The 25,150-nt window shown below is 45.1% G+C and overlaps 1 protein-coding gene across 3 annotated transcripts in view; it reads right to left on the reverse strand.

Moving 5' to 3' along the window:
* Positions 1–12,229: 12,229 nt before the first annotated feature.
* KBTBD11 (kelch repeat and BTB domain containing 11) overlaps positions 12,230–25,150 on the reverse strand; it is a 35,558-nt gene continuing 22,637 nt past the window's right edge. For all 3 annotated transcript variants that reach the window (XM_048497623.1, XM_048497618.1, XM_048497631.1), the window contains one exon: positions 12,230–25,068. In XM_048497623.1, coding sequence (XP_048353580.1) covers positions 23,129–25,068 — 1,940 coding nt within the window. In that variant the 3' untranslated portion in view covers positions 12,230–23,128. The remainder of the gene's footprint in view (positions 25,069–25,150) is intronic.

Here is a 25,150-nt window from a genome sequence, read left to right on the forward strand (position 1 = left end):
CAAATACCAGAACGTACTGCAGTGTTTCCCCACCAGGCAGCTATTCCTGTTCCCTGCTGTGGGGCACTGTGTAGAAAAGTGCTCTGTTACAGGCGCATCAAAGACTATTTTGCATTATAAAGCTCCGGAAGGTGGAAATTCACCTCCCTGCATAGCTTTCAGGCAATTCAGAAAAAAACAGAGCAAGCACACTGAATACTGTTTCTCACATGAGACAGGGAAGACACTGAAGAGTGTTTTTAAAGTTGCTCAAGTGAATTTGGCCTGTAGTTAAATGTAGAATATTGTTAGCTCAAGAACAGCTATTGCTTTCTTGTCTTGCTAGCTATGCTTTCCCAAAGTATCTGTTCTGTCACAGAAGCAGTCTATGTACCTTGGGGAAGGGATTGTGGGCCAATGGTGGAACATCTGCTTAGTATGCAAAATATCCCAGGTTCAATTCCCAGCATCTCTAGTTAAGGATTGGGTAGTTGTAGGTGATGTGAAAGGTCTTTATCTGAAACCGTGGAGAGCTACTGGCCATCCAAGTAGACAATACTGAATTTGATGGACCAATATAGTTGACTTTAGTATAAGTCAACTTCATAGCATCCAGCTGTTAGGGCCCTGCGGGACCTTGGGGAGTTCCGCAGGGCCTGTAAAACCGAGCTGTTCGGCCGGGCTTTTGGGGAGGCTGGCCGCTGAGTCCGCCCCTCTCTGTTGCCCTGTGTGTCATCGGCTTATCTGAAAATCTGCCAGTCCCCTCCCAGGGTTTTACCGGACGTCATCTACCTAATTTATTAATTATGGAAAGGTTATTGCTGCTACCGTGTTTTCTCAAAAATAAGGCAGTGCCTTGTATTAATTTTTGCTCCCAAAGATGCGATATGTCTTATTTTCAGGGGATGTCTTATTTTTCTGTGTTCTGTTCGTCGGGCATGCTTCCAAACAAAAACTTTGCTACGTCTTACTTTCGGGGGATGCCTTATATTTTGCACTTCAGCAAAACCTCTGCTACGTCTTATTTTCAGGGGATGTCTTATATTCAGGGAAACAGGGTACTGTTTTTATTGTATTTATTGTTTTAATTGGGATTATTCGATTGTTTTAGTTGCAATGTATTGTGTGTGGTTGCCTGTAAACTGCCCTGAGCACTTCGGGGGTGGGGCGGTCTAATAAATTGAAATAAATAAATAAATAAATAAATATGTACCAGCTCATTACCTCCCTGACTCCCCACTTCTGTGAGAACATAAGTGGCATAGAATTTTTAAAATAAAGACTTTTAGCATGCCATGCCCAAAGGCAAATTGTGCATGTTGTTAATGAGAACAAAAACAGAAAATCAGCAAATCAATTAACAAAATAAATCAAATCAGAAGCCAACAAGCCAATTACAGCAGGAGAGGCAGAAATCAGCTGGATTTTACTGTGCAGAATAGCAACACCCACCTGCAAACCATTGTGAAACTGCATTGTAAGTGCATTTTTCTGCATGTGCAGAAGGGGCCTGCATAGGGCACTTGAGTATTGGTCATAACGACTTGCCCGTTGGTGGAGGATAGAGGAATGATGATGACATCACCATCTGACAGCTACACCATCACCATCTGACAGCTACAGATCCTCTCCCTAGTGCAGTGATTGGGGTTGATCAACATATGGCTCATTATCAGTAATGGAACTATGTCTGTTTCTGATACATTTTTTACTATATATGTTTTATTTCAATGGTTTAATGGTTACAATGAAAATGTGGCATATAGGGAAGCTTTGGCCCTTTGGTTTGGTTTTGACAAATTGTTACCTTAAACCCACAAAAGGAGACTTGTTCCTATCCTTCCCACTACCCATTTCTCACCACAATGGCTTGGTGCAGAGAGGAAAGATGACACAACCATTCTAGAATTATACAGATAAAGATGGGAATCCGAAAACAACAATTCAGAGCTGAATTCAGAGCTGATCTTGTCTTTTCTGGCTGACTCAGATCTCCCATTTTAACTGATAGACACGAATAGAAGAGAATTGCACTTCCAATTCAATGAGAGGATATGAAATTCCTCTTAATTAAATTTCTGTAACAAAATTGCCTGTTCTACCTCCATAACAAAACTGCTGTCTTTCTTCCTAAAGACTAAAATTACACCTTGATAGGAAATTTCATCTATTACTTGTATTGTCTAATTTAGCACTTGTCTTGTCTACCTTGCAGCACTTGGGGTGGATTTTAAAAGTTATTTATATCACATTAAAACAAAACCTCTGGGGAAACCTAACCTCAGCAGTTATAAAATAAGTAGTGCTTATTATTCCAGAACTAAGGATGAATTTAAGCAATAAAATTTCCCACCCGTTGATTTCTGCAGCTGCAAAGTAATTGAAATTAAGTAGGTGGAGGTTGCCTGAAGAATTCCAATGGCTAATAGCAATTGCTTCCCAAATGTGGGAGAAAAAAAGCTTTTTGTTTTAATGATGTTGTTGAGTCTATTGCTATGTTGTCCCATTAGCTCTAAAATTACATTAAGGAATCATGAAGAAAGAGGAGAAACCAATTGAAGCGAAGCCATGACTATTTCTTCACTGGGTATGCAGCTTCCTATTTGGAAGAAAATCGAAATACAATATTCAGGGTCTGTGCAAAGTCTTCTGGGAGCAGACTGTGTCCTTTCGACTCTCACAGAGTCATGGGCCCTTTCCTTATGGTGTTGGCCAAACCTTGCAGAATGCTCTTCAAGTGATGGCTGAAATAGGATTTCAATTTAATAACAATAATCCGTTGAGAAAAGATATGGAAGATCACAGAGCTGCCACAAATTATAGGCGAGGCTAGATTTTGGATTAAAAACGGGTTGCCAGAAAGAAACATTTAATTAACTTGGGGGAGTATGTAACCCCTATGATCAGAATGGGTTGACCCAGAAAGGGGTGGAGACTCTAAGCCTCAGAAGGCTGCAAAACTGGTGAAGTTGGAGGAAGCAAGGCTACCAGGCTGGGACCTTGATTTAATCCGTTATAAGCTCTTAACACCTTGTTTAAGGTAATTGCCAAGTTGTTGGGAACTAGTGGGAAGGGAGTTGGTTATTTTTGCTATAATTGTAAATGTTAGAATTTATTGTTTCAGGGCTTGCTATGTATGTAGTTGATGGGAGTTCGTTTGGGGACCTTCATCATCTTGGATCCCATTCACCAAGCCTCTGAAGTCTTCATAAGCCAACCACCAGCAGGAATTGGACTTTGCATTTATCAGTAGTTTGTCAAGATAAGGACTTGAAATGCAACTTAGAAGGACTGTAACTTGTTAATGTTAAATGAAAATGTTAAAAGTTTTATTTGTTAAGTAAACCATTTTGTTTTAAAATTTAGTTCTTTGCAACTCCTTCCAAGTTCTGCCCCACAGAACCCACAGTTAGAGGTTACAAGTACAGTACTCAAGCTTTTCAACAAGCCAAGCAGCCATCTAATTTTATATTTGTGTGTGTGTGTGTGTGAGAGAGAGGGGGGGGCGGGGGGAGAGATTTGCATGTGCACTCTAATCAGCAGCACGTTCTCCCATCTCTGTAAGGGGAAACAGCAGCTCTGCTGAGGCTAGGCCTAGGAGGAAGTTCTCCAGTCAGGCATGTTTTTGCTCCTTTACAATAACAGAGCTGGGAGGAGATGGTGAAATAATGACACCTACCACGATCCTAAATGCTTGTCTGTGCTTAGCTTTTTACGTATATCCTGTCCTGTTTTTTCAAGCTTGTGGAGAAATTGCTCCTCTCCCCTTCCTTTCCCCCCCTTTTTTTCCTCCACTCATCACATCAGGTATTATAGATTTGGAGGACTTTAGAATTCCAGATGAACCATCAGGAAATGCTACCTGACCTAGAGGGAAAAGATATCTTGACCCAGCCTGACCAGGTCAAAGGAGGGTGGGGTCTGGGATCTGATAAATTGCTGGGAGTTGAGGGGTGAGGGCTCTTCTCTCTTTCCTTCTGCTGGGGAGCCGACCTCTTGCCTGGGCTGTGAAGGGCGCAGCCATTTTTGGACCATATGCTCAATCAGGTAATGGGAACTCTTTGAGAATTGCAACCTTCTAAGTTTTATATGTCTACCCTATGTTCAACAACTCCTAGCTAGGGTATGTTAAGAGACAGAGGCAGGGGATTTGCAGTTTCATCTCCTTTGTTTTGGTGCTGTGCTAAAAGATACTGGTATCCATTTTCATCTATATATATATATATATATATAAAAAGCTAACAGTGTTTTTGTTGATGATAGTATAACTCAGTAACTGCCCAGCCACCTGAACATGGCCCACCCACCCTAGCAGAGGAAGGGGAACTTTAGGGAGGGACCGGCCGTGTTGCCATGCAAGGGAACGGGAGAGAGGGAGGGGAGCAAGGGGCCTCTTGCCCTCCCCTCCCTTGCAAGCATTGTGCAATGACACACGTTCGAACCGTTCGCTTCCCCTTTTCTTTCTTTTTCACTTCACCAGACTCAGCCACAGCAACGCGTAGCCGGGCACGCTAGTTTTTAATAAATACTTTTAAACCTTTGATGTGGAGAACGGTTCTCTGTACCACGAATGCCCCACTGTCTTGATTGCGCTATCTAAGTAGAAGGAGAGAGAGGAAGGCTGAGCAGCTTTACCTCAAGGATCTCCAATCTACCCTGTGGAACCCAGGAGAGGGGAACCAAGGGGAAACTGAGGCAGAGGCCTCATGGTTGAAAAGGAGGAGGAGGAGGAGGAGGAGGAAGAGTTTGGATTTATACCCCACCTTTCACTCCTGTAGGAGACTCAAAGGGGCTTACAAACTCCTTTCCCTTCCCCCCTCACAACAAACACCCTGTGAGGTGGGTGGGGCTGAGAGAGCTCCGAAAAGCTGTGACTAGCCCGCCCAAGGGCACCCAGCTGGCGTGTGTGGGAGTGCCCAGGCTAATTTGAATTCCCCAGATAAGCCTCCACAGCTCAAGCGGCAGAGCAGGGAATCAAACCCGGTTCCTCCAGATTAGAATGCACCACTCTTAACCACTACACCACTGCTGCTCCTGATCTTCCTCAGCGGGCAGTCCTCAAATGATCAGGTGGTGGCAGCGGTTTACCCAGAGAGAAAGCCCAGGAAAGGTTGGCAACCCCTGGGAGAGTGCAGAGAGTGGAATAGGGCCTGCCAGGCAGAGCAAGCCTGTTTCGCCTCAAAGCTTAAAAGCAGATCTCACTACATCAGGGAAGAGACGAAATACTGTATATATGCAATTCCAAATACAGAGGTAGGGGCTTCCTGCTTTCTACTTCCTGGGATTAAAACAAAATTCTTTTTTTGCATTCTGGCTAATACAGAAGAAACGACCACACCCAAGTGATACACCTGCCCCTCTGAAGATCATATTAAAAACAACTGGCACACTACTACTAATGGTAGATTCCACCTATATTCCCATGTTGCAGAAAGATATTTTAAAACAATGTGTTCTTTTGAAAAGGAATATTGGCTCCTTCTGCACATGCAGAATAATACACTTTCAAACTGCTTTCAATTCTCTTTGAAGCTGTGCGGAACAGCAAAATCCAATTGCAAACAGTTGTGAAAGTGGTTTGAAATGCATTATTCTGCATGTGCGGAAGGGGCCGCTGTTAAACAGCGCTTCTGCCTGAAATGTCAGTGTTATGTTCTGTATTCTGCAAGCAGGGCCTGTCAGGTCACTTTCAGTGGCAGTGCCCACAGGCTTTGATAATGAAGCTTGGAGCATCAACAGGCACTCGAGGCAAGCAGTTAGAACAGTCACATGGCTCAACCTTCTGTGGCAGCCATTTTGAGGTGGCATTTACAAGGTGCCTATAGACTAATAAAGGTTAGGGACTCTGGACTACAGCATTGCATGACCTCTTTCACTGGTGTTTTTAAAATGCTACTGGGTAATTTTTCTTTCACTCAACAGATTTTTTTGGATCTAAACCCACCATTTTTTCCCTTATTCTATCTAAAAGGCAAATCCTACTTTAAGGAATTTAATTCTTTCCTCTTCATTTCATGCCCTGCAAAGGGAAACCACAGTAGAAAAAGAACAAAGAATGTTCTACACTTCAGAGCCCTGAAAGGATTTCACCAGCTTGGCAAAATCACTTTACATTCACTGTGCTCTCCTGAAAGAGTTGCCTGGGCAGGGAAATACAATCTCACTGCAAAGAGAAAAGCCAGCATCATCTAAAAACTACATCTCATATGCTTGTTCTAAGAAAGACTGGATTCAGAACTTTTGGTATCAATAGACAGGTCCTTGTGAAAACAGCATAGACACAGTCAACTCCCCCGCCCCCCCTCCACTTTAAACTATCCATCTGAACTTTAGTCAAGAGTTCTTTCAATCTGCCCAAGTGGGCATCACGGCTAAGCTGTTCTCAAGTTTCTGTTTCCCCACCCTATTAACATCTATGACTCACTGAACCTCCAAAACAATCATTAACCATTCTTGCAGATTTTGAAACAAAATGCTCAAATTCTGAATGGCTCACTCCATTCTAAGCACACAAAAATCACACTATAAGGAAACAAATTGATCTAGTAAAAAGCACATTCATCTGAACCACCTACATGTCGATTATTGTATCCCAAGAAGCTCTTTCACAAGAATGAACGTGATTCGCTTAGAAGCAAAACCCACAGAGTAAGCAATGCATGACTTGGGCTATATAAACAGAATGGAGAAAAGCAAGGAAAGAAGTCTTACAACTGCATTCAAGCACCTGCTCCATATCTAGACTATAATCAGCATAAATTGCTCAAGGAAGGCCTACAAGCCTAGTGAGTTATTTCCACTGGAATGTTTATTCAGCTGCAAGTCCTGCCTTTGTTTGTTTGTTTGATTTATATCCCACCCTCTCTTGACCAAGATTGGGCTCAGGGTGGCCCACAATTTTAAAACTTTATTTATGTCTTTAGTTTATTTCTATCCCATCCTTCAAATAAATCCCTGGGCAGGTAAAAACAATCTAAAATGCTTTCTGCATTGCAATATAAAAATTCCTAAAATCTAGATAAAAGTTCCTAAAAAACATACCTAAAAATACCTAACCAATAAAAACAATTAAACAACACTAAACAAAACCACACCCAAACCTTCCCCAAATTCCACATCCCCCTCCCCCAGGTACAGGTGGAGGTAAAGCTCTGAAAAACCTTAATGGTCTAAGGGTAAATGGCATGGATCAGTCAAGTTCCCAGGCAAAAATGATGGTCTTAACCAGGTGAGATAGGTGTGTGGTCAGTGGCATATCTCTTCTGGTCACATAGGGGTGCAAAATTGGCCCCCCACGTAACCAGGAAGTCCTGTTGCCTCGCCGTTTTTGAGCACGCTTGACCCCGCCGATATGTCATCGACATGGGCAGGGTCAGGGGCGCTTGAAGACCACAAGGCAGCACAACTTCCTGCTGCCTCATTGTCTCCGAACATCCCTGACCCCGCCCATGTCAATGATACATCGGCGGGGGCGAGGGCGCACAAAAAGAACAAGGCAGCAGGACTTCCTGCTGCCTCGTTGGCTCCGAGCGCCCTTGACCCCACCCATGTCGCCATGGACATGGGCAAGGTCTAGGGTGCCCGGCACTCCCCCCCGCTCCCGGCTGGACTCCCAGCCAGCAGCCTGCAGTCCCTTCTGACCTCCCCTTCGAACAGGCCAGAAGAGACTGCAGTCCACGGCCTCAGAGACCTGCTTTTATAAGCACTGAGGCCAGGGGTGGGGCTTGGGGAGCAGGAAGTCTTCAAGTGCCCTCGTCCCTGCCCGTGTCATTGACATGGACAGGGTCGAGGGTACCCAGCAGCAGTGGGGGGGGCAGAGCTTGGGGGGCATCCGGAGACAATTTGTCTCCAGGCGCCATTTACCCCCAGTACGCCTCTGTTTGTGGTGTCTATGCCTCTGTGTGTGGTGTCGGTGCCTATGGGACCTTTAATGGGAGGGCATTCCATAAAGTGGGGGCTATCACAGAGAAAGCCTTCGATACAGCCCCCATCCCCTCACCTCAAAGTGGGAGAGGACCAGTAGCAGAGCCCCCACCCCCACCTCAGCACCTGGAACAGTCTGCCGGGGAAAGGGCAGAAGGTAAATTTAAATAAATGAATTAATGTATGACAGAAGGCACTCTTGCAAGTAGTTTGTTCCTAAGCTGTTTAGGGCTTCGTAGGTCATAACCAATGTCTTAAATTGAGTTTGCTAGTGAACTGGGAGCCAGTGCAGATCCTTCAGCACTGGCATAACATGTGTATGGCCTGTAGTATTAGTCAGCAGCTGAGCTGCAGCGTGCTACACCAGCTCCAGCTTCCTGACCGTCTTCAAAGGTAGCCTTACATAAAGTGCATTGCAGTAGTCTAACTTGGAGGTTACCAGAGCTTGATCAGGTCATTTTAGTCCAGAAATGAGCAGAGCTGGTGAACTAGCCAGAGATGTTGGTAGCCCCCTCCCCCCCGGCAGCCAGAGCTGCCACCTATGCCTCCATACAAAGCTGTATACACAGGAGGACCCCCAAATCTCTCACCTGATCCTTTTGGTACATCAACACTCCATCCAGACAAACGTGACCTCTATGGACTGGACCTTAGAAGACAAAACAGCACCTCCATCTTGTCAGGATTCCACTTCAATCGATTCACCACCATCCAGCCCATGACTGCCTCCAGCACCTGCACTGCCTCACCTAATGAAGATGGAATTGTGAGCAATGACTGCGTGTCATCAGCATATTGATGGCAAGCCACACCTAACCTCCTGATGACTTCTCCCAGTGGCTCCATATAGATGTTGAACAGTTCAAGGGACAATGCTAAGCCCTGGGGAACTCCACAAGACTGCTGTCAGGGCTCCAAACTCACATCCACCACAACTACCCTCTGGAGCCATCCACTAAGGTAGGAGAAGAACCACTGTAAAACAGTGCCTCCTGCTCCCATTCCCCACAGACAGTCCAGCAGGATACCATGGTTGATGGTATCAAAGGACACCAAGAAGTCAAGGAGAATCAGCAGAGACCCATGATCCCTGCTCTCTCTCTGATGAAGCATCAGGGCAACCAAGGCAGTTCAGTGCTGAACTCCCGCATGAAACCGGATTGACATGGATCTAGATAACCCATTTCTTCAAGTATACCTGTAGTTGATCCACCACCATCTTTTCCAAGATCTTGGCCCAAAGGGGGATATTGGCCACTTGCCTATAATTGACATTGACTCTGGGATCAAGGAGGTCTGCTTGAGTAGGGGGCAGGCCACAGCCTCTTTCAAGGCTGACGGCATCACTTTCCCTCTCAGCAAGTCAATAACCATCTCCTGGACCCATCTGGCTAACCCCCTATCTTCCCGACTAGCTTTAATTAGCCACGGTGGGCAAGGAGGGTTACTTGTCTACATCCTCAAGTGTCAATAATTGAAACTGATCCCAAGAAACTGATTAGGTGGTGCTGTGGACTTCTCCATAGGACCACTCATCCTGTTGGAGTCCATCTTTCTGTGAATGTGGGTGATTTTATCCTGGAAGAACCTAGCAAATGCTTCATAGCTGGGTCCCAAGCAAGGCGATGCCCCCACTTTCCTGATTGAGACAAATAACCCATTTACCATCTGGAACAACTCAGCTGGACAGCTACTCACGGACGCAATGATTGCAGAGAAAAAAGCCTTTGCCACCACCACCACATGGTAAGCCTGATAATGTATGGTCCGATTCACAGAGATTTTCTCCATCTGCACTCTAATTATCACCCTTCCTCCTTCACTGCCTTCAGCTTCACCGTCTACCATGGGGATCTCTGGGCTCTGTGGGCTGGGTGAGGGCACCTCTTAACGATCATGTCCACGGCCCTTTGCATCTTGCCATTCCACAGCAAGGCCAAGGTCACAGCAAAAGCACATGACATGTTGGCTGGGAAATCCCCCAGAGCCCTCAGAAATCCATTGGATTCCATCTTGCTTTAAGAATAGACCATTACAATGGGTCCTTCACCCCTGCAGCAGATGAGTAGCCTGAGTCCAAATTTCACCAGATAATTGTATTGTATTATTTGATTTGTATACCGCCCTCCCCCAAAGGGCTCAGGGCGGTAAACAACAACAGTATAATACCAAACATCAGTAATCATAACATCAAGCAAAAAAAAATCAATAAACATAGTGTCAATAAACATAGGACCCCACCCCCTGCAGGTGTTTCCAATGGGGTGGGTGGGGAGGGACTCTCACTCCTTCCCATGGGCAGCAGGTGGCAGCTCATCAGGTGGACTTCTGCTTGGCTGGCAGGCAGGCAAACCAACAGGGAGGATTTGTCCCAGGCAGGGCTGAACAAGCTGGTTGCCTTTGGCTGCTGGTGGAACTCCAGCTAATGATCCGTCTAACAGTTGTTCAACACATCCCTCCACTAACAGATCACTTCCTGCCCACTCAGTGGCAAATACCAGGTCTAGGGTCTGACTAAGCCTTTGCCTGCCACCTGTCTCAACCTTGGACTGTCTAAAATGCCATAATTGCCCCTGCCCAGAAGGACTGAGTTTCTACCCCCATTTGCTCCCCACTCCCTCCCCCCCGGCACACGACCACATCCCCAGCCACTGAACAGTCCCAATACCCCCTCAAATCCATCCAGCCTTTCTATGGCAGTGTGCACCCTCTCACCTAGGAAACAAACAGGGGCTCCAAGATCCCAATCAGAAACAGGGCAGCACTCAGGCTGCTACCCAGTGTGGTGCCAGACACCCATGCCAACCTACCCCCTTGGCTACTGCCCCCTAAATTTCTTGGCCCAACCTTCCAATGTTGAGGTACCAGTTTACTCCTTCCTCCAACCAGTCAAACCAATTAAAATCTCACTATCATCCTACTCTGCCACACTATTCCTACTGGAACCCAGCTCCTACCCCTTTCCCTCACTACAATTCTTCACCCAACCCAACCCAGGTCATCTCCTAAATACAGTTGCTACAACAGTCTTATGGCTGCAGATCCTCTCTTCAGCCTCCAGCCAAAGCAACCTCCAGTTGAAATGGACAGGTAAAAGGGGCAGTGTTGCGTCCTTGGCCAGAGCAGTGTTGGGTCATCTGCTGGTTCAGCTCAAGAGCTCTCCTCTCCTAGCAGCCCTTGGTCTCAGCTGTCTCTATTTGGAGTAGGCAGGTGATAGGAGCAGCATCGTGTCCTCTGCTGGAACAGCTCAGCAACTCAACAATCAATATTTCATATACAATTAAAATCAAATTCTATGTCACCACCTGGATGAGTACCAAGAACATAAAGAAGGGAAACCAATCATACCCAGCTACTAAAGAAATAAGACAAACAAGATACATAGGAATACATGTAAATAAAAATACAGTAAGAATAGAGGGTAGAGTGGTGCGCAAAGATGTAACCATTGCTGCCTCAACCATAGGCCTGGTGGAACCTCTCCAACCTACAGTCCCTGCAGAATTGAGCCAGATCCCTCAGGGCCCAGGTCTCAGTTAACTGATGGGATACAGGCTGAATATGAGATCTTAATGATTTACACATAAGAACCCTCGCTGTTGCACTCTGAGCCAGCTGAAGCTTCTGGAGCAGTCTTAAGGGCAGCTCTGCATAGCCTAGAAGTGACCATTGCATGGGTCACCATGGCTAGGGCAGGGCAAAATAGATGGGGCACTAACTGCTTAGCCCAACTGCTTAGGCCAGTGAAGATGAAAAAAATGCCAGTCTAGCTGTATTGGCGACCTGTGCCTCCACAGAAAGGGAGATATTCAGAGTCACCTCCAGGTTCTTGACAGTAGGTGTAGGCGTCCCAATTCTGAATCTCCCCAACCCAGTCACAGGATCTCCATCTTCAGTGGATTAACTTTCAGTCAACTGCTTCATTGGCAGTGATCGTGATTCTATGATTACAATTAAGAGAAGGAGGTTGTCTATCTGGACATATTCAAGATACATCGTTCTTGAGTCTTCAGCCAAGTAGAAGCACTGCATTCTTCACCCTTTGAATCCCTATGATATAAATCTCCATGAAATCTGAATATATTGATTAAAATGAATTCCAAGGTAGAAAAAATGACAGACAATAAATGTACTCTTCTGGCAAACCTAGGACTTTTCTTGAAAGTAGGATGGACACACGCACACACACACACCAAGTTAACAAAAAATAAAAATAAAGCACATTAACAAAATGTGAAATAGTGCAATTTTCTAACTGTGACCTGAAGAGCACAAAAAAGTTAGTGTGGCACATTAAGAAAGGACACAGATAAATTGCAAACCTCTATGAAGGAGCATTTGCTTTTTGTTTGTATTTATTCCAGTACAGCATAGGCCAAAGTACATAAAAAGCTTTATGGAGATTTTTTGTTTGCTTGTGCATTTAAAAACAGACCAGTAACAAATTACATTTGTTCTGCATGTCGTTTACATGACTTGTGCACAGTGTCCAAAGCATTTGCATGAATTGGTGATAAGTGGCAGCATCAGCACAGTCACTGGAGGGAAGAATTTATCCAGATGTTGCCATTAGGAATTCAATCATTACAAAATACCAAGCCAGCTTCCTGAAACATTAATGTATAGTATCCAAGATGTGATTCTATCACAATAAAAAGAGAGAGGCAGAGAGAAGTAGGGCTAACAGTGTTTAAGATATTATTTTAAGTGTATCAGCCATGTGTTGAACACTGGCTGGATTGTGTCGGAAAACAGGTCAAGTGTTCAGAACTGCCTAGAATAGAACAGGCCTTATGATGACACAGTTGGCAGTAATCCTGCATTCAATTTATCATGTGTTAATAGTCTCATTGTAAAGACAATCCCATAGGACTGATGGCAGGGTGGAGGGTAGACTCTTTTTTCTGTTCCTATGGAAATACTTTTTCAGTTATTGCACACAATTGTCTAATGGCACCCTAGGCAGTCTAGCATGCAATGTTTATCTGAAGAAGTTGTTGAAAGGAACTGTATGATTGTCTGAAGAGTCTAACACATAATGAACTAGATGGTCAACATACTTTGGAAAATAATGAGCCATGGTGCACTGAGGAACTTCAAATCATCTTATTCATGGCTTTAAAAAGAGGGAAACAAAGGATTGGATCAAACCAGCATTCTGAAAAATGAAACCTTTTCGACCATAAAAAGACTATATTGAGAATCATGGGACCCACATCTACAAAAGCCAAGTGGAGCAGGAGCTATAGTAAAATGGGGATTGGAATAAGAATGAATGAAAAGACTAAATCCAACTCAGTATGTTACTCTGCAGATACCTGCTAGATACGTACAACCAATTTTTACCTCTTGTCTACCCATTACTATTTTGATAATTAAAACAGCAACAGGAAAGGAAACCTATTCATCATACTTATACTCTCGCTCTCCTAGGATGAAATGTTATTCTTTTTTACTGTGACTTCACTGAAGACAGAATCTCACTATTGACTGATAAATGCTGAATTCTGTGCAGTGTGTGAGAGCTAATAAATCATGAGATATAACATTGATTTTGGCAGAATTCTGGAAGTTCTTGATAGGCCAAAACATTAGCAGAAATAGTCTATTGTTTAGACTATGAATTTTGTTCTTGGGGAACTTAATGCAAATTATTTCCAAAAAATAGTAACAGAAAATTTACTTTTTACATGTAGAACACACGTATCAAAACACATCATAATCCTTGATGCTAGGGCCAGAGGTTTTCTCTTATCTCCCTATAGCATCCCCCTTTTTTCTACCCACAGACTTCCACAAACTACACTTATAAACACTTCAAATTTTAAAAGCTGTCAGTGTGGTGTGACACACTGTTGAGCATGGGATGAGAGGTGTTGTTCCTCCTCCACAGCTGCCCATTTTGTTCTTTTGACTGCAGCTGCCGTTGTGACTTTAAAAATCATTAACTCATTCCATTAAAACCTACACTAACAGGAATTTCACTGAAGTCAATTAAATTCTTTATGACTAAATTCCCTGCAGGTCAATAACTCAAAAGCTATTTACTCTGCTGTACTGTTGCCTTTCATGGGGTGACTCTAGATTAATTTGACAAGTGCCATCTTTTCCCTAGCTGAAATAAGTATTGCTTTCCAATGGATCTGAACAGGCTTTTACAAAGCATTCTTCTACAGCTTGGGTCCTATTCTGCTATCTGCTTATCCGAGGAATTCACAAGTAAGGCCCCTTCCACACATACAGAATAATGCACTTTCAATCCACATGCAGAATAGGGCACTTCAATCCGCAACTGTTTGCAAGTGGATTTTGCTATTCCACACAGCTGCAAAGTTCATTGAAAGTGGATTGAAAGTGCATTCATCTGCATGTGCAGAAGGGATCTCAATGTCACAATTCAACTGTGCTTACACATTAGAAATAATGTAAGTTTGATGCTGGAGTAAAGACAGAGTATTGCCCTTCAAAAAGATTGCTTTATTCTACCAATGCCCTTCAAATGCTTCTGCAATCATAAGAAGGAACCGTTGTTCAGTAGCATCCCCCCATGAGATTGCTAATGCAGTACATGAGCAGTATCAGTCACATCATTTTTTTAAACTCATAGACATCCACAATTCCAGCCAGAAGACAATTGTTTTGAAAGAACCTAAATAAAAAGTCTTATCTGCTTCATGCCAGACCTTCACCTGCTGCTAGGGACCACTTTTAGCAGTGGGTGTGGGCACAGGTTTGGGCAGTGGGCACAGTTGGCAGTGGGCACAGGTTTGCCCCAGACCTCTTCCCTTTGCTGACAGCCAGCATGTCATCTCCCCCACCCTCAATTCTCTTATGATGCTTTGCACGCTTCCCCCTTGCCCTACTCCCGGTTGCCAACTCCTTTTTGCTTCTCTAAATGCTTTTATTGATACATCAATATCGAGCTGAGTCTCTTTCTGGCTTCACCTAACCTGATCTGCTTCTGTCCTCGCCAATGATTGGGAGGGTATTTTTAAAACTTTCTTTCAGAGAAGCTTTTTTTAAAAAAAATATGCCTCTCTTTTGCAGCAGCAGTGAGAGTGAGTGGGTGTTTGTGTGTAGGGGAAGGGAAGGGAATATCAGCAAAATCTGTGCCTTTAAGGTTGCTGATGGGCAGAGTTAAGAGAAGCAACAAAAGGAGAGGCCGACTGAGACTTCAGGAAACAGCTGCACGGCAGGCACTGGGCTGCCTCCTCATGTGTAAAGAAGAAATGTGAGGAGAGCCCTCTGCAAGCTCATTGTGCAGATAAGAATCCAGAATTAAGTGTTCACTGCTTCAAATTAAATGTCACTGAGGAGAAAAATAACTTTAGCAATAATAAACCATTCATGAGTTGAAGGCCCAAGGGAACAAAAATACAATTCCTCTGATTGCTAACCCAAAGCAGGAGAGGGAGGTGCTTTTTAATGGGAATAATTTATTCTTTTTTAGCAACTGAAATTGTATCAGGTGTTTATTTACAAGAGAACTTGTTGTGCATAGAATAGTCATTAGATACCACACAGTAGTTTTATTCATTAAACAGGTATGATTAGCATCACTCCCACACAATTTCATGAAGAGTCTTTGATAGATCAAATATAAGGTCACTCCTTTCCCAGCTTTTTCTGTGAAAGGTTTTGTGGAGCTTCCTGGATTTGTATGAAATGATGCTGAAGCCATATAGTCTAATTGCTCACTGTGATTTCCATTCACTGTTTATGTGTGGTCAAAATGCTTGAAATTGAAATTAAAACTCCTGAGGAAAACCCCGGTTACTAGGGTCTGTGTACTAGAAAATAGGGGCACCTAAAACTTTGAAATCAGTTTAAGGAGTGCCTTATCACGTTGCCAGAAAAGTCGCTCATCTGGATATGATTTTGAGGACATCACATAAAGGAAACTACATTTAATGGCTTGTAATTAAGTCCAGATTATGGTATGGGAAAAACTCATGTGTTTCACTTTGACTTCAAAGAAAATGCAATTTTACCCATGTTGCAGCATTAGAGTTTTACATCTGTTTCTGGACTGTATGAAACTGTGGAGATGGAAACAATATCTGTAAAAGTTTTGATCCAATCTGCTTACAGGTTTTTTTTTTACATGAATGGGCTATACATAAATGCTTGCTGAATATACAGAGGAAGGCTGTTACATGGCAGAGCCAGGGCACAATTTAAAGGTTTGGGGGAATTGAGCGGGGGGGGGGGGGGAATTGAGCGAGGGGGGGGGGTTAATTCAGCAAATGAAATAACTTCGGCAACTTCCTGGTTCTGATCCACAGCACAATTTAAACATTATTAGGTATTTAAAATGTCCTCAGTAGAACTTTATGAAAGGGCTACATCAGGCTCCATGTTCAGGAATATTCAGGAAACTACATGTTGTCATTCAGTGTCCTGTCATGTACATCAGGGCATGTTTTTGATTTTTAAAAAGCATTCCACAGCCTACAGGACATTTGATTTTCTCCTTGCTTGTGACATAAAGCAATCAGTTGTACGTAGATCAATCTTAGCTGATGGGTACAAAACATACCCTACAGAGAGAAATGGATTGTATGTAATTTTCAACAATTCAGTGAATTAATTTGCAGCACAATCCCTGGGGGGCAGGGGGGGGGATGCCAAAGGCATCCAATGCCTTTGGATGCAGTGTGGGCTTCTGCATGTGTAAATGCCCTCTCCAGGGCACTTACACCAGCAGAGGTACACATTTGTTGTCTGCCAGCTGCGACACCTTGTTTCACACCACGCTTGCACTCTGCTCCTGCTATGCCAGCATTCCAGGGGGTGGTACCAACCTTAGTCAGCCTCTAGACACCCCCCCCCCTTCGGCCCCCATACACTGGTGGAGTTGCTGGCAGAAATATGCCACGATTTTCACAGCCTATTTCTATTCTCCCCTATGGGAGAGTTGGAGACTTTTTCTTAAAACTCACACTTTTTTGGGCTTCCCATGCTGTGGCAAAGACCTGTGGAACAGGCAGAGTGGTGCTCAAGTGGCGCTGTCCCAGTATGCCCTAGCTCTGGACTGCGCTGTTGTTTCTTTGGGCCCACCCTTGACAACATTAGGAGGACAATCCACTTGGTCTTCTATAGACACTGTGAACTGCTTAGCCCTTTGTAGTACTCAGTTCATGGGAAAGCTGCCATGGGAAAGAGAATAGGCAGAAAGAAGCTCTTGCATACAACAATACAGCAGAGGACTCCTGTACAGGAGCTGGATCAACAATACTTGTCTAACATTGCACCTTTCTACTGAATTCAATAGGCTATGACTCCCCTTAAACAGGTAAAGATACTCCCCTGTGCAAGCACATTACTGTGAGGTGATACCACATCACAATGTTTTCTGGGCAGACTTTGTTTACAGGATGGTTTGCCATTGCCTTCCCCAGCAAGCTGGGTACTTATTTTATTGATTCAGAAGGTTAAAAGGCTGAGTCAATCTTGAGCCACCTACTTGAAACTAACTGACTTCTGGCAGGATCATGCCAGGATCAAACATGGTCATGAGCAGAGCTCTTTGACTGCAGTACAGCAGCCTACTCTTCTGCGCCACAGGGCTCCTATAACTCTTCTTAGAATTGCACTTAATACATGGATTTCATTATACCTATTTCAGTGGATAAATTTAATTAAAATAAATTTCTAAAACACATGATTTTTCTTTTTAAATCTCAAGAGTGTTTTTGAGATCTTTGGCCAAAACATACCAGGAGTTCTCTCCACAGAATCATTTAGCCCTCAGACCTTTTAGACTGAGGCTATGGCTGATTAGACTGACAACATTTATTTTGAATAGGACTGTCAACTCTAGGTTGTGACATTGCTAGAGATTTGGGGATAGATCCTGGGGGGTGCGGGATTTGGGGAGGGACCTTAGCAGAATGTAATGCAGTACAGTCCACTGTCCAAAGCAGCCATTTTCTTCAGGGAAACTGGTCAGTGTTGCCTGGAGATCAGTTTTCATTCTGAGGCACCTCCAAGCTCCACTTGGAGGTGAGAAACCACAATTTGGGTTCCAGACCTTTTTGGATGGATGGCACTTAGGATGTGTGCGAGCAACTTTTGTGCCTACTGGGCAATTTCTCTACCCTTAACTCTGCTGCTTTATTTATTAAAAAAAATTACATCTGTCCTTACAATGGCCACCAAGGAAACTAAAAAATTAAAATGAATATAATAATATGACAATTTTAAACCGTTTTTAAATTGTAAGCTATCTGAATTCCTTGTTTGGTGCTCAATGTCATACAAAACTGCGGTGATTTTGCTTCTAAAAATTCTTCTAGGAGCTATCAATTATTACTTTTGATATCCCAGCTGCCAGTTCTTTTGTTGGCTTTTCACTACAATTTGAGCCTCACCCACAGGCCTAGGAAGTTGTAATGTATTGGCGTAGTATTTGTGCGGATGTTATCGTTATCATTAATCTGCCAACACAATTCTCCCACTATCAGTAGGTGGTATTTTAGAGAAGTTGCTTGTATATCATACGTTGGAAATAGTATATAATGGTTGGTAAAAAATATTTTTAATATTTTGCTTAACAAAATTTTGAAAAAAATTTTTTGATTAAAATATGCCACAAGATTTAAAAATGTTCATTGTTATACATCCTTAGGTTTTCCAGAACAATGGCTGTAAAGCATGATTGAATGGCCTTAGTCCAACTATATACTATATTTATTTTCTTGACAGTTTTATCACATCTGTTCTTTTAAGAATCAATATCATTTTTAGAAACCACTAAAGAGAACTGCTTTCTTTAAACCCATTTGGTCAACATTTTTAAAAAAATCTAACTATTGTTTCACCTTGGTTTGCATACTTTACTTTTATATTTGTATATTTTTATTCTTACTTTTCAACGAATATATCTTGCATACTTATTAAAGCAGAACTATTTTATTAGGGTTTTATATATTATTGCAATAGATTTTATTTGTCCCTCAACTTTTTTTGGCTTATTGACAGTATTCCCAAAACCTAATATATGGCCAATTCTAAAATGTCCATTCATTTCCTGTCTGTCCATCAACAGATTGATCTTGAAGTATGTTTTGTTGCTGTTAGGACAAGGGAAACCCTGTTAGGACAAAGGAAACCCACTCTACTATGAAAACTTGCTTGGGTGACCTCGAGCCAGTCACACACTTTCAGCCCTGACCCAGGTTAGCATTTGGATGGGAGACCTCCAAGGAATATCAGGGTTGTAACATGGAAGCAGGCAATGGCAAGCCACTTCCAAATGTCTCTTGCCTTGAAAACCCTCTGAGATTATGAATTGGCAGCAAAAAGGTGACATTTTAACAAAATGAAAGCCAATAACCCACAGGGCAGCTGCTGCGCGCTGGCAGCTGGAGCGTGTCAGGGCAAGAAATCTTGTCCCGAAGCGCTTCCTCCCTACCATGCACCAAGAGAGGAAGTGCGCCGGGGCAAGATTTCTTGTCCCAATGTACTTCCTCTTGTGCCGCTTCTTCTTGCTTTCCCCACGGAAAGCCAAAGAATGTCTGGCGTGGCTTCAGTGCCAGAGCGAGGCAGAGCCGCCTGTGGCCAATCAGTTGAAGTGTCTTCAGTGGCCCTTCTTCGAACTAAAACTTCTATGCACTATAAGCAGCAGGGCCAAAGTTCAATTTTGCTGAATCATTATTAGCATAAATACTGGCATGGTCCAGCTGCACTGTGAGTGTAGTTCCCATGCATGAAGGCTGCTCGCCAGACTGCACAGAATCCTTTGTTCCCCTGCCTGTCCTCCTCAGCTGCACGTGAGCACAAACACAAGAAGCATGATGTCTGTTTGCCTCCCTTCATGCCTCAGTCCAGACCACTCTCTTTCCTCCAATTAGCAGGAATAACTTGAGGGGGGATGCTGGGCAGACAGATGAGAAGACATCTTCTATAGCTCTATTTTTTAAAAAAATTCCACTGCACGTGTTTGTATTTTTGGACAGGCAGAGGCTACAGAAGAGAACTACCTTTCAAACATAGTCTGCCTAGTTTACATTGTGATAGGACGTCCTGCCGTGGATCAGTATTGACTGGTGCTTGCATCTTTACTTTTTTTGCAGGCAGAGGGAGTGGGAAAACAGGACTCTACCAAGTTCATGGGAAACTTTTTACAAGAGCACTGTGCCCAGTGTAGAACCGGACTATTGTGTTGCTCAGATCTATTTTTTCTAAATAAAAATCTTTATCTGTGGTAATGTTTAAAAAATCAATATGGCAAATTAATCTATTGGGTTTATAGGTATAAAAAAATGTAAACACCTTTTAAAAATATTTTCTGTTTGAAAGCTTACACTTGGGAGTTGAACCGAAGTGGCACTTTAGAGACTTTGGTAAAATGCATTCTACTGCACTCCTGCTGCTACACGCTAACAAGGTTATCAGCTCAGACTTTAAGCCCAATCTGGGGTTTGTTTGTGTGTGTGTGTGTGTGAGAGAGAGAGAGAGAGAGAGAGAATGGGCTTGTGGAACATAAGTGCAGGGTTGCACTTGTGTGTTTGTCCATGCCGTCAGCGTATGTGACACTTACACCAACGGGGTGAGCAAACTGGGAGGCAGACAGGCAGGCAGTGTAACCTTGACAAAACCAGGCCTGGAAGAGAGCCCAGCCCCCAGAGCAGCATTGACATCCAGGATGACACCAGCATGGCTGGAGTGTTCTGAGGGCATTCCCAGAAGCGGAATCAACTTTAGTCATCTTCCACTGGGCTTTCAGCCTGGTGAAGCTCTTAGACTCTGGTGGCATAAGTCCATTTTGGGCCATGGAGAGCTTTCAGACAACCGGGGTTTTGATGATCTTCACTGCCTCCAGGAGGTCTTCTTGAGTTGGCGCAGTGGCATAGTGGTGGAGCCATCCCCAGCTGTGGCAGCATCTGGATCGGACTGCCCGAGATTGATAGGAAAATGTATTTCAAAAGTATATTGTCAAAGGCTTCCACATCCAGAATCAACCGGCCCTTGTGGGTTTTCCAGGCTGTAGGGCTGCAGTCTGGTGGTTTTAGCTCCTAACGTTTCTCCCGCATCTGTGGCTGCCATCTTCAGTGGCATGTCATGGTAAAATTTATCTCTGTAGTACAGTGTGCCCCTCAAAATCCACTATTAAGTGATTAGCATAGTACGGACTGTGCCATGGAGAGAAACACATCTTACAGTGACATACCTCTGAAAACGCTAGCCATAAATGTGAATGACCATTAGGAGCTAGAACTACCAGACTCTGGCCATATAGCCTGGAAAACCCACAACAGCCAGTATGTTGAAATTGACTGTTATTCACTCACTAACTTGAAACTAATTCCCAGAGTGGGACCTATTTTTCAGTAACATGCCACAGACTCAAGAGTGTTTGGATATAAACTCATACCAGAGTTTCCAACATAAAAATCCACATCTAGAGTCCATAAACCATAATCTGAGGGAGAAAGGAAAATGAAGGGACCTATGAAAGGGATCCTAAGCAGGCCTACTCAGAAGTAAGTCCCATTTGATTTAAAAGGTCCTGCTCCCAGGAAGGGGCACTTGGGAGTATAATGTAACAGTGCTATCCTAAGCGGACCTAATCAGGTCTACTCAATAGGGCTCATACCCAGAAAAGCATTCTTAGGATCACACTGAGATCCTTGTTTTGATGCTTGCTGCAAGACAAATGGCCTTTGGAAGTAAGGGGATATTCAAGAGCAGTTTAAAACAGGAAGATATCAAACAGCCAACAGGCGAGAGTCCTTCTTTGGATCCTTGTTTCCACATGTGAACATTTCAAATTAAACGTGAACTGTAATTATTTGTTTTGATTCAACTTCATATAATGTGGAAAGCAAGATGCTGTAACTTCCAACAAGCTATTCCTCTTTGAACATACTGCTGGGTAAGCGATTGTTTAGGAAAAGAATTAGGATGGAAGCAAAAGTATATGTCCTGCCCATGTAATGAACTATTTTCTCAGTGTCGTGTAATGAACTAGGCAAGTGAATTATTTGTGACAATTATTCTGTTTTCCAACCTTGGGTGCTCTTAGAACAGAATGAAAATACCCCTTAGCTCCTGACACGTACAATGGAAAAGCTATTTCTTGATAAAATTGGAGCATTTCTTTGTGTGCTTCAAGAAAGCCACATTTGTTTTTCATTGGCTTGAAGTTAACAGCAGTGAACCTAAGGAAAAGGAAATCTCCCCACCATGAATTTGCTGGCCTGTTCAGTTTCACCAATATGCCAAGATCTGAACTTGAGCATTACAATGCAAAACCATGACTGAGAAACAACACTGCTAAGAACAAAGCAGAGCAAACCTTTTTGATAAATGCACATCTTAAAAACTGAAGCAAAGTGAAATTGAATAGATCACACAAACACCCCTTTTAAGTTCAGTTTTCCTCTCTTCTCAGGCAAACACATAGTTCCAGCCCTTTATGTCAGACTTCTGTAAAATCATGCACTGTGGTTGCATCTTCCTGAGGCTGCACAAATGTCATGTCTTCAATAAAGATTCTATTAAACTTGTCAAACGAAAAACAAAACATTGTAATCCAGAGGATCCTACACTACTTCTTTTAACAGAGAAAACTTTCGGTTTTATTCTGTTAATTTTCCTAAAAGGGTAGCTGGAACCCCCCACTCCGCTCCAAGGATCCAGAAGGGAGCAGAGAACCAAGATCAGAAAGTGGCCAGCCTAGGCCCAAGGCATATGTACAAAAGAACCCCTTCATGGAAATCCCTTTTAAAAGCTTTCTCGTTCCAAAATTGTAGGCAGCTGCAGAATACCTCTAGACTGGAAGGTGGCACGGACATTGCTCAACAATAACTCTATTTTAGCAGCTTTTCACCGACTGGTTCTATAGGTATTAAGAAGTGGTTTCTTTTCTACATAAAGTATGCTAGGAAGCTTAGAACGGTTGCAGCCAGCTGGTCAACACTTTAGGTGGGACGCCACAATTAGCCTCCATAGCAGTGCATGCATTGTGTGAATTAAGGACATCTAACAGTGGGCTTCAGCTAGCTTCTGTAGCTACAAAGGTGCTATATAAAGCACAGATGACTTTTCACCCCCTGGATTTTCCTCCGCTGCCTGTATAGAGCCCACCACCACTGAATTTTAGAGGACACAAGACCACATTCACCTCCTCTGATCTTTCCCTTGGTGATGTTCCTGTACTACTAACATCAATAAACAGGGCTGGGCCCTAGGATGAGCTGTATATTGGAAAGGCCACCTCTCACAACGCCAGCAAGCTCTCTGGCTCCACTGTTTTCTCTCTCTCTGGCAAGGTAAGCACAAATGGGAGGAGGACCCCTTTCACATCAAATGGGGCCTTGAGCGGTTCTGTGTCAAAGGAGCCTTTCAATCCACCGTCTGCTTCCACCTCACCATTCTGGGACAGGTTAAAGCACAGCATTCCAGTCCGGTTGACGCAGAAGATGGTGGTGCCCAAGGCAGCACAGCGGAAAGGCTGGACAGGGCTGCCGCTGGGGCGCAAGGATGCACACTGACTCCAGTGCTTGGCCACTGTATTGTAGCGGAAGACCTCCACCCCCCCAGCCTGCCCCTGCTCCCCACGACTGCTGCTGACATCAAACCTGTAGATGAAGTTTTTGTAGGCCACCATGTCAGCCGAACGTCGGCGGCTGCTGTTGTAAGGGCACTCCTGCCATTCATCCCGCTTAGGGTCATACTTCAGCAAGCGGTAGAAAAGAGATCCACCTGATACATAGATCTCCCCATTGCAGGTGGTGGCTTCATGCGCCACTGCAAAAGCGCCTTTAGGCAAAGGAGCCACCGGACTCCACCTATCTGCCCGGGGGTCATATTTCTCCACTGTGAAGAGGCATTCGCCCCCCACGGCATAAAGACAACCATCCAGGGCCAGGAGTTTGAGCTGCGAGCGAGGCTGCCCCATCGGCTTCACCTGACTCCAGGTGTCAGTCAAGGGGTTGTAGCAAAAAACTTTGTCGGAGAGTCTTGCCCGTTGGTCGCCGGAAGATGCAGAGATGCCTCCAGCCAGGAACAGGTAGTTGTAGAGAACGCACATGGCGCACCCCTTGGCGTTGGCCTCTTCAGGCAGGCGGGTCAACACCCTCCACTCTTTGGCCGCCTCCTGGTAGATGTAGAGCAGGTAGCCACTCTCATCCAAAGACACCACCGAGGAAGGGCTCTGCGGGCGGCTACTCTCGCGGCTCTGCGGGCGGCTCCCTCCGCTGAGCCTCTCGAAGGCGTCGCTCACCTCGGCCACCAACAGGCAGGGCGTGCCGGCCTCCAGGCGCCGCCGCAGGATCAGGTCCCTCTCGGCGCCGCTGAGGCGGCCGTAGACGGCGGGCTCCCGCAGCACCTGCAGGTAGTGGTCGCTCATGAAGCGGTAGGCAGCCTCGCGCAGCTCGGCAAGCCGCTGCTTCTTGGCCAGGCTCAGCAGCTGCAAGCAGTTGTCGAGGCGCAACTGGGCCCGCATGGCCTCGGCGGCGCAGTGCAACGCGCACGGCATCTGGAGCACGCGCGCGCCGCTCACCACCTCGGCCAGGTTGTCGTGGCGCACCTCGCCCATGCGCGCCGTGTACATGTACTCCAGCAGCAGGCGCAGCGCCGCGTGGCTCACGCCCTTCACCCGCAGGATGTCCCGCGAGGCGCGCGCCCGAAAGTAGTCACTCTGAGCCGCCAGCACCGCCTTGTGCGCCCGGATCCGGTGGCCCGACACCTCGATCACTAAGTCCGGCTCCTCCGAGAGCTGCGCGGCGCACGGGGCGAGCTGCTGGCCCGACGGCGGAGGGCTGTGCGCGCTCGTCGGGGCCGCCCGGCTGCTGCTGCTGCTGCTGCTTTCCTCCTCCTCGGACTCGGAGGCCGCGTTGTTGATCTCCCACTGGCTCTGCACCACGCGGCGGCTCCCGCAGGAGGACGACGGGGACGCTGCGTCGGGATCCGGCGGCAGTGCTTTGTCTGCGCTGCCGGGCGAGCTGAAGCACAGCGAGGAGCTGAGGCCGCAGGCCGCCTGCAAGGGGAGCTCCGGCGTGCTCGGCTGCCCCACGCCGCCCCCGTTGCCTTCCATCGCGACGCTGCTGCTGCTGCTGCTGTCCGCCGGCTCCGCGGCGGCGGCTTTCCCCGGGGACGCTAGTGGCGGCTCCATCTCCCCGCAGCGCTTCTTGGCCTCATTGGCATTCCCGTTCTCACCTGGGGAGGGACACAAGACAGCGCTGAGTGCTCCTCTAGGCTGAGCCCAGCCAGCCCACCTCCCTCCACAGAGCCGCGGCTC

The sequence above is a fragment of the Sphaerodactylus townsendi genome, linkage group LG01 (genome assembly GCF_021028975.2).
Source record: "Sphaerodactylus townsendi isolate TG3544 linkage group LG01, MPM_Stown_v2.3, whole genome shotgun sequence".
In the NCBI taxonomy this organism is placed as follows: domain Eukaryota; kingdom Metazoa; phylum Chordata; class Lepidosauria; order Squamata; family Sphaerodactylidae; genus Sphaerodactylus; species Sphaerodactylus townsendi.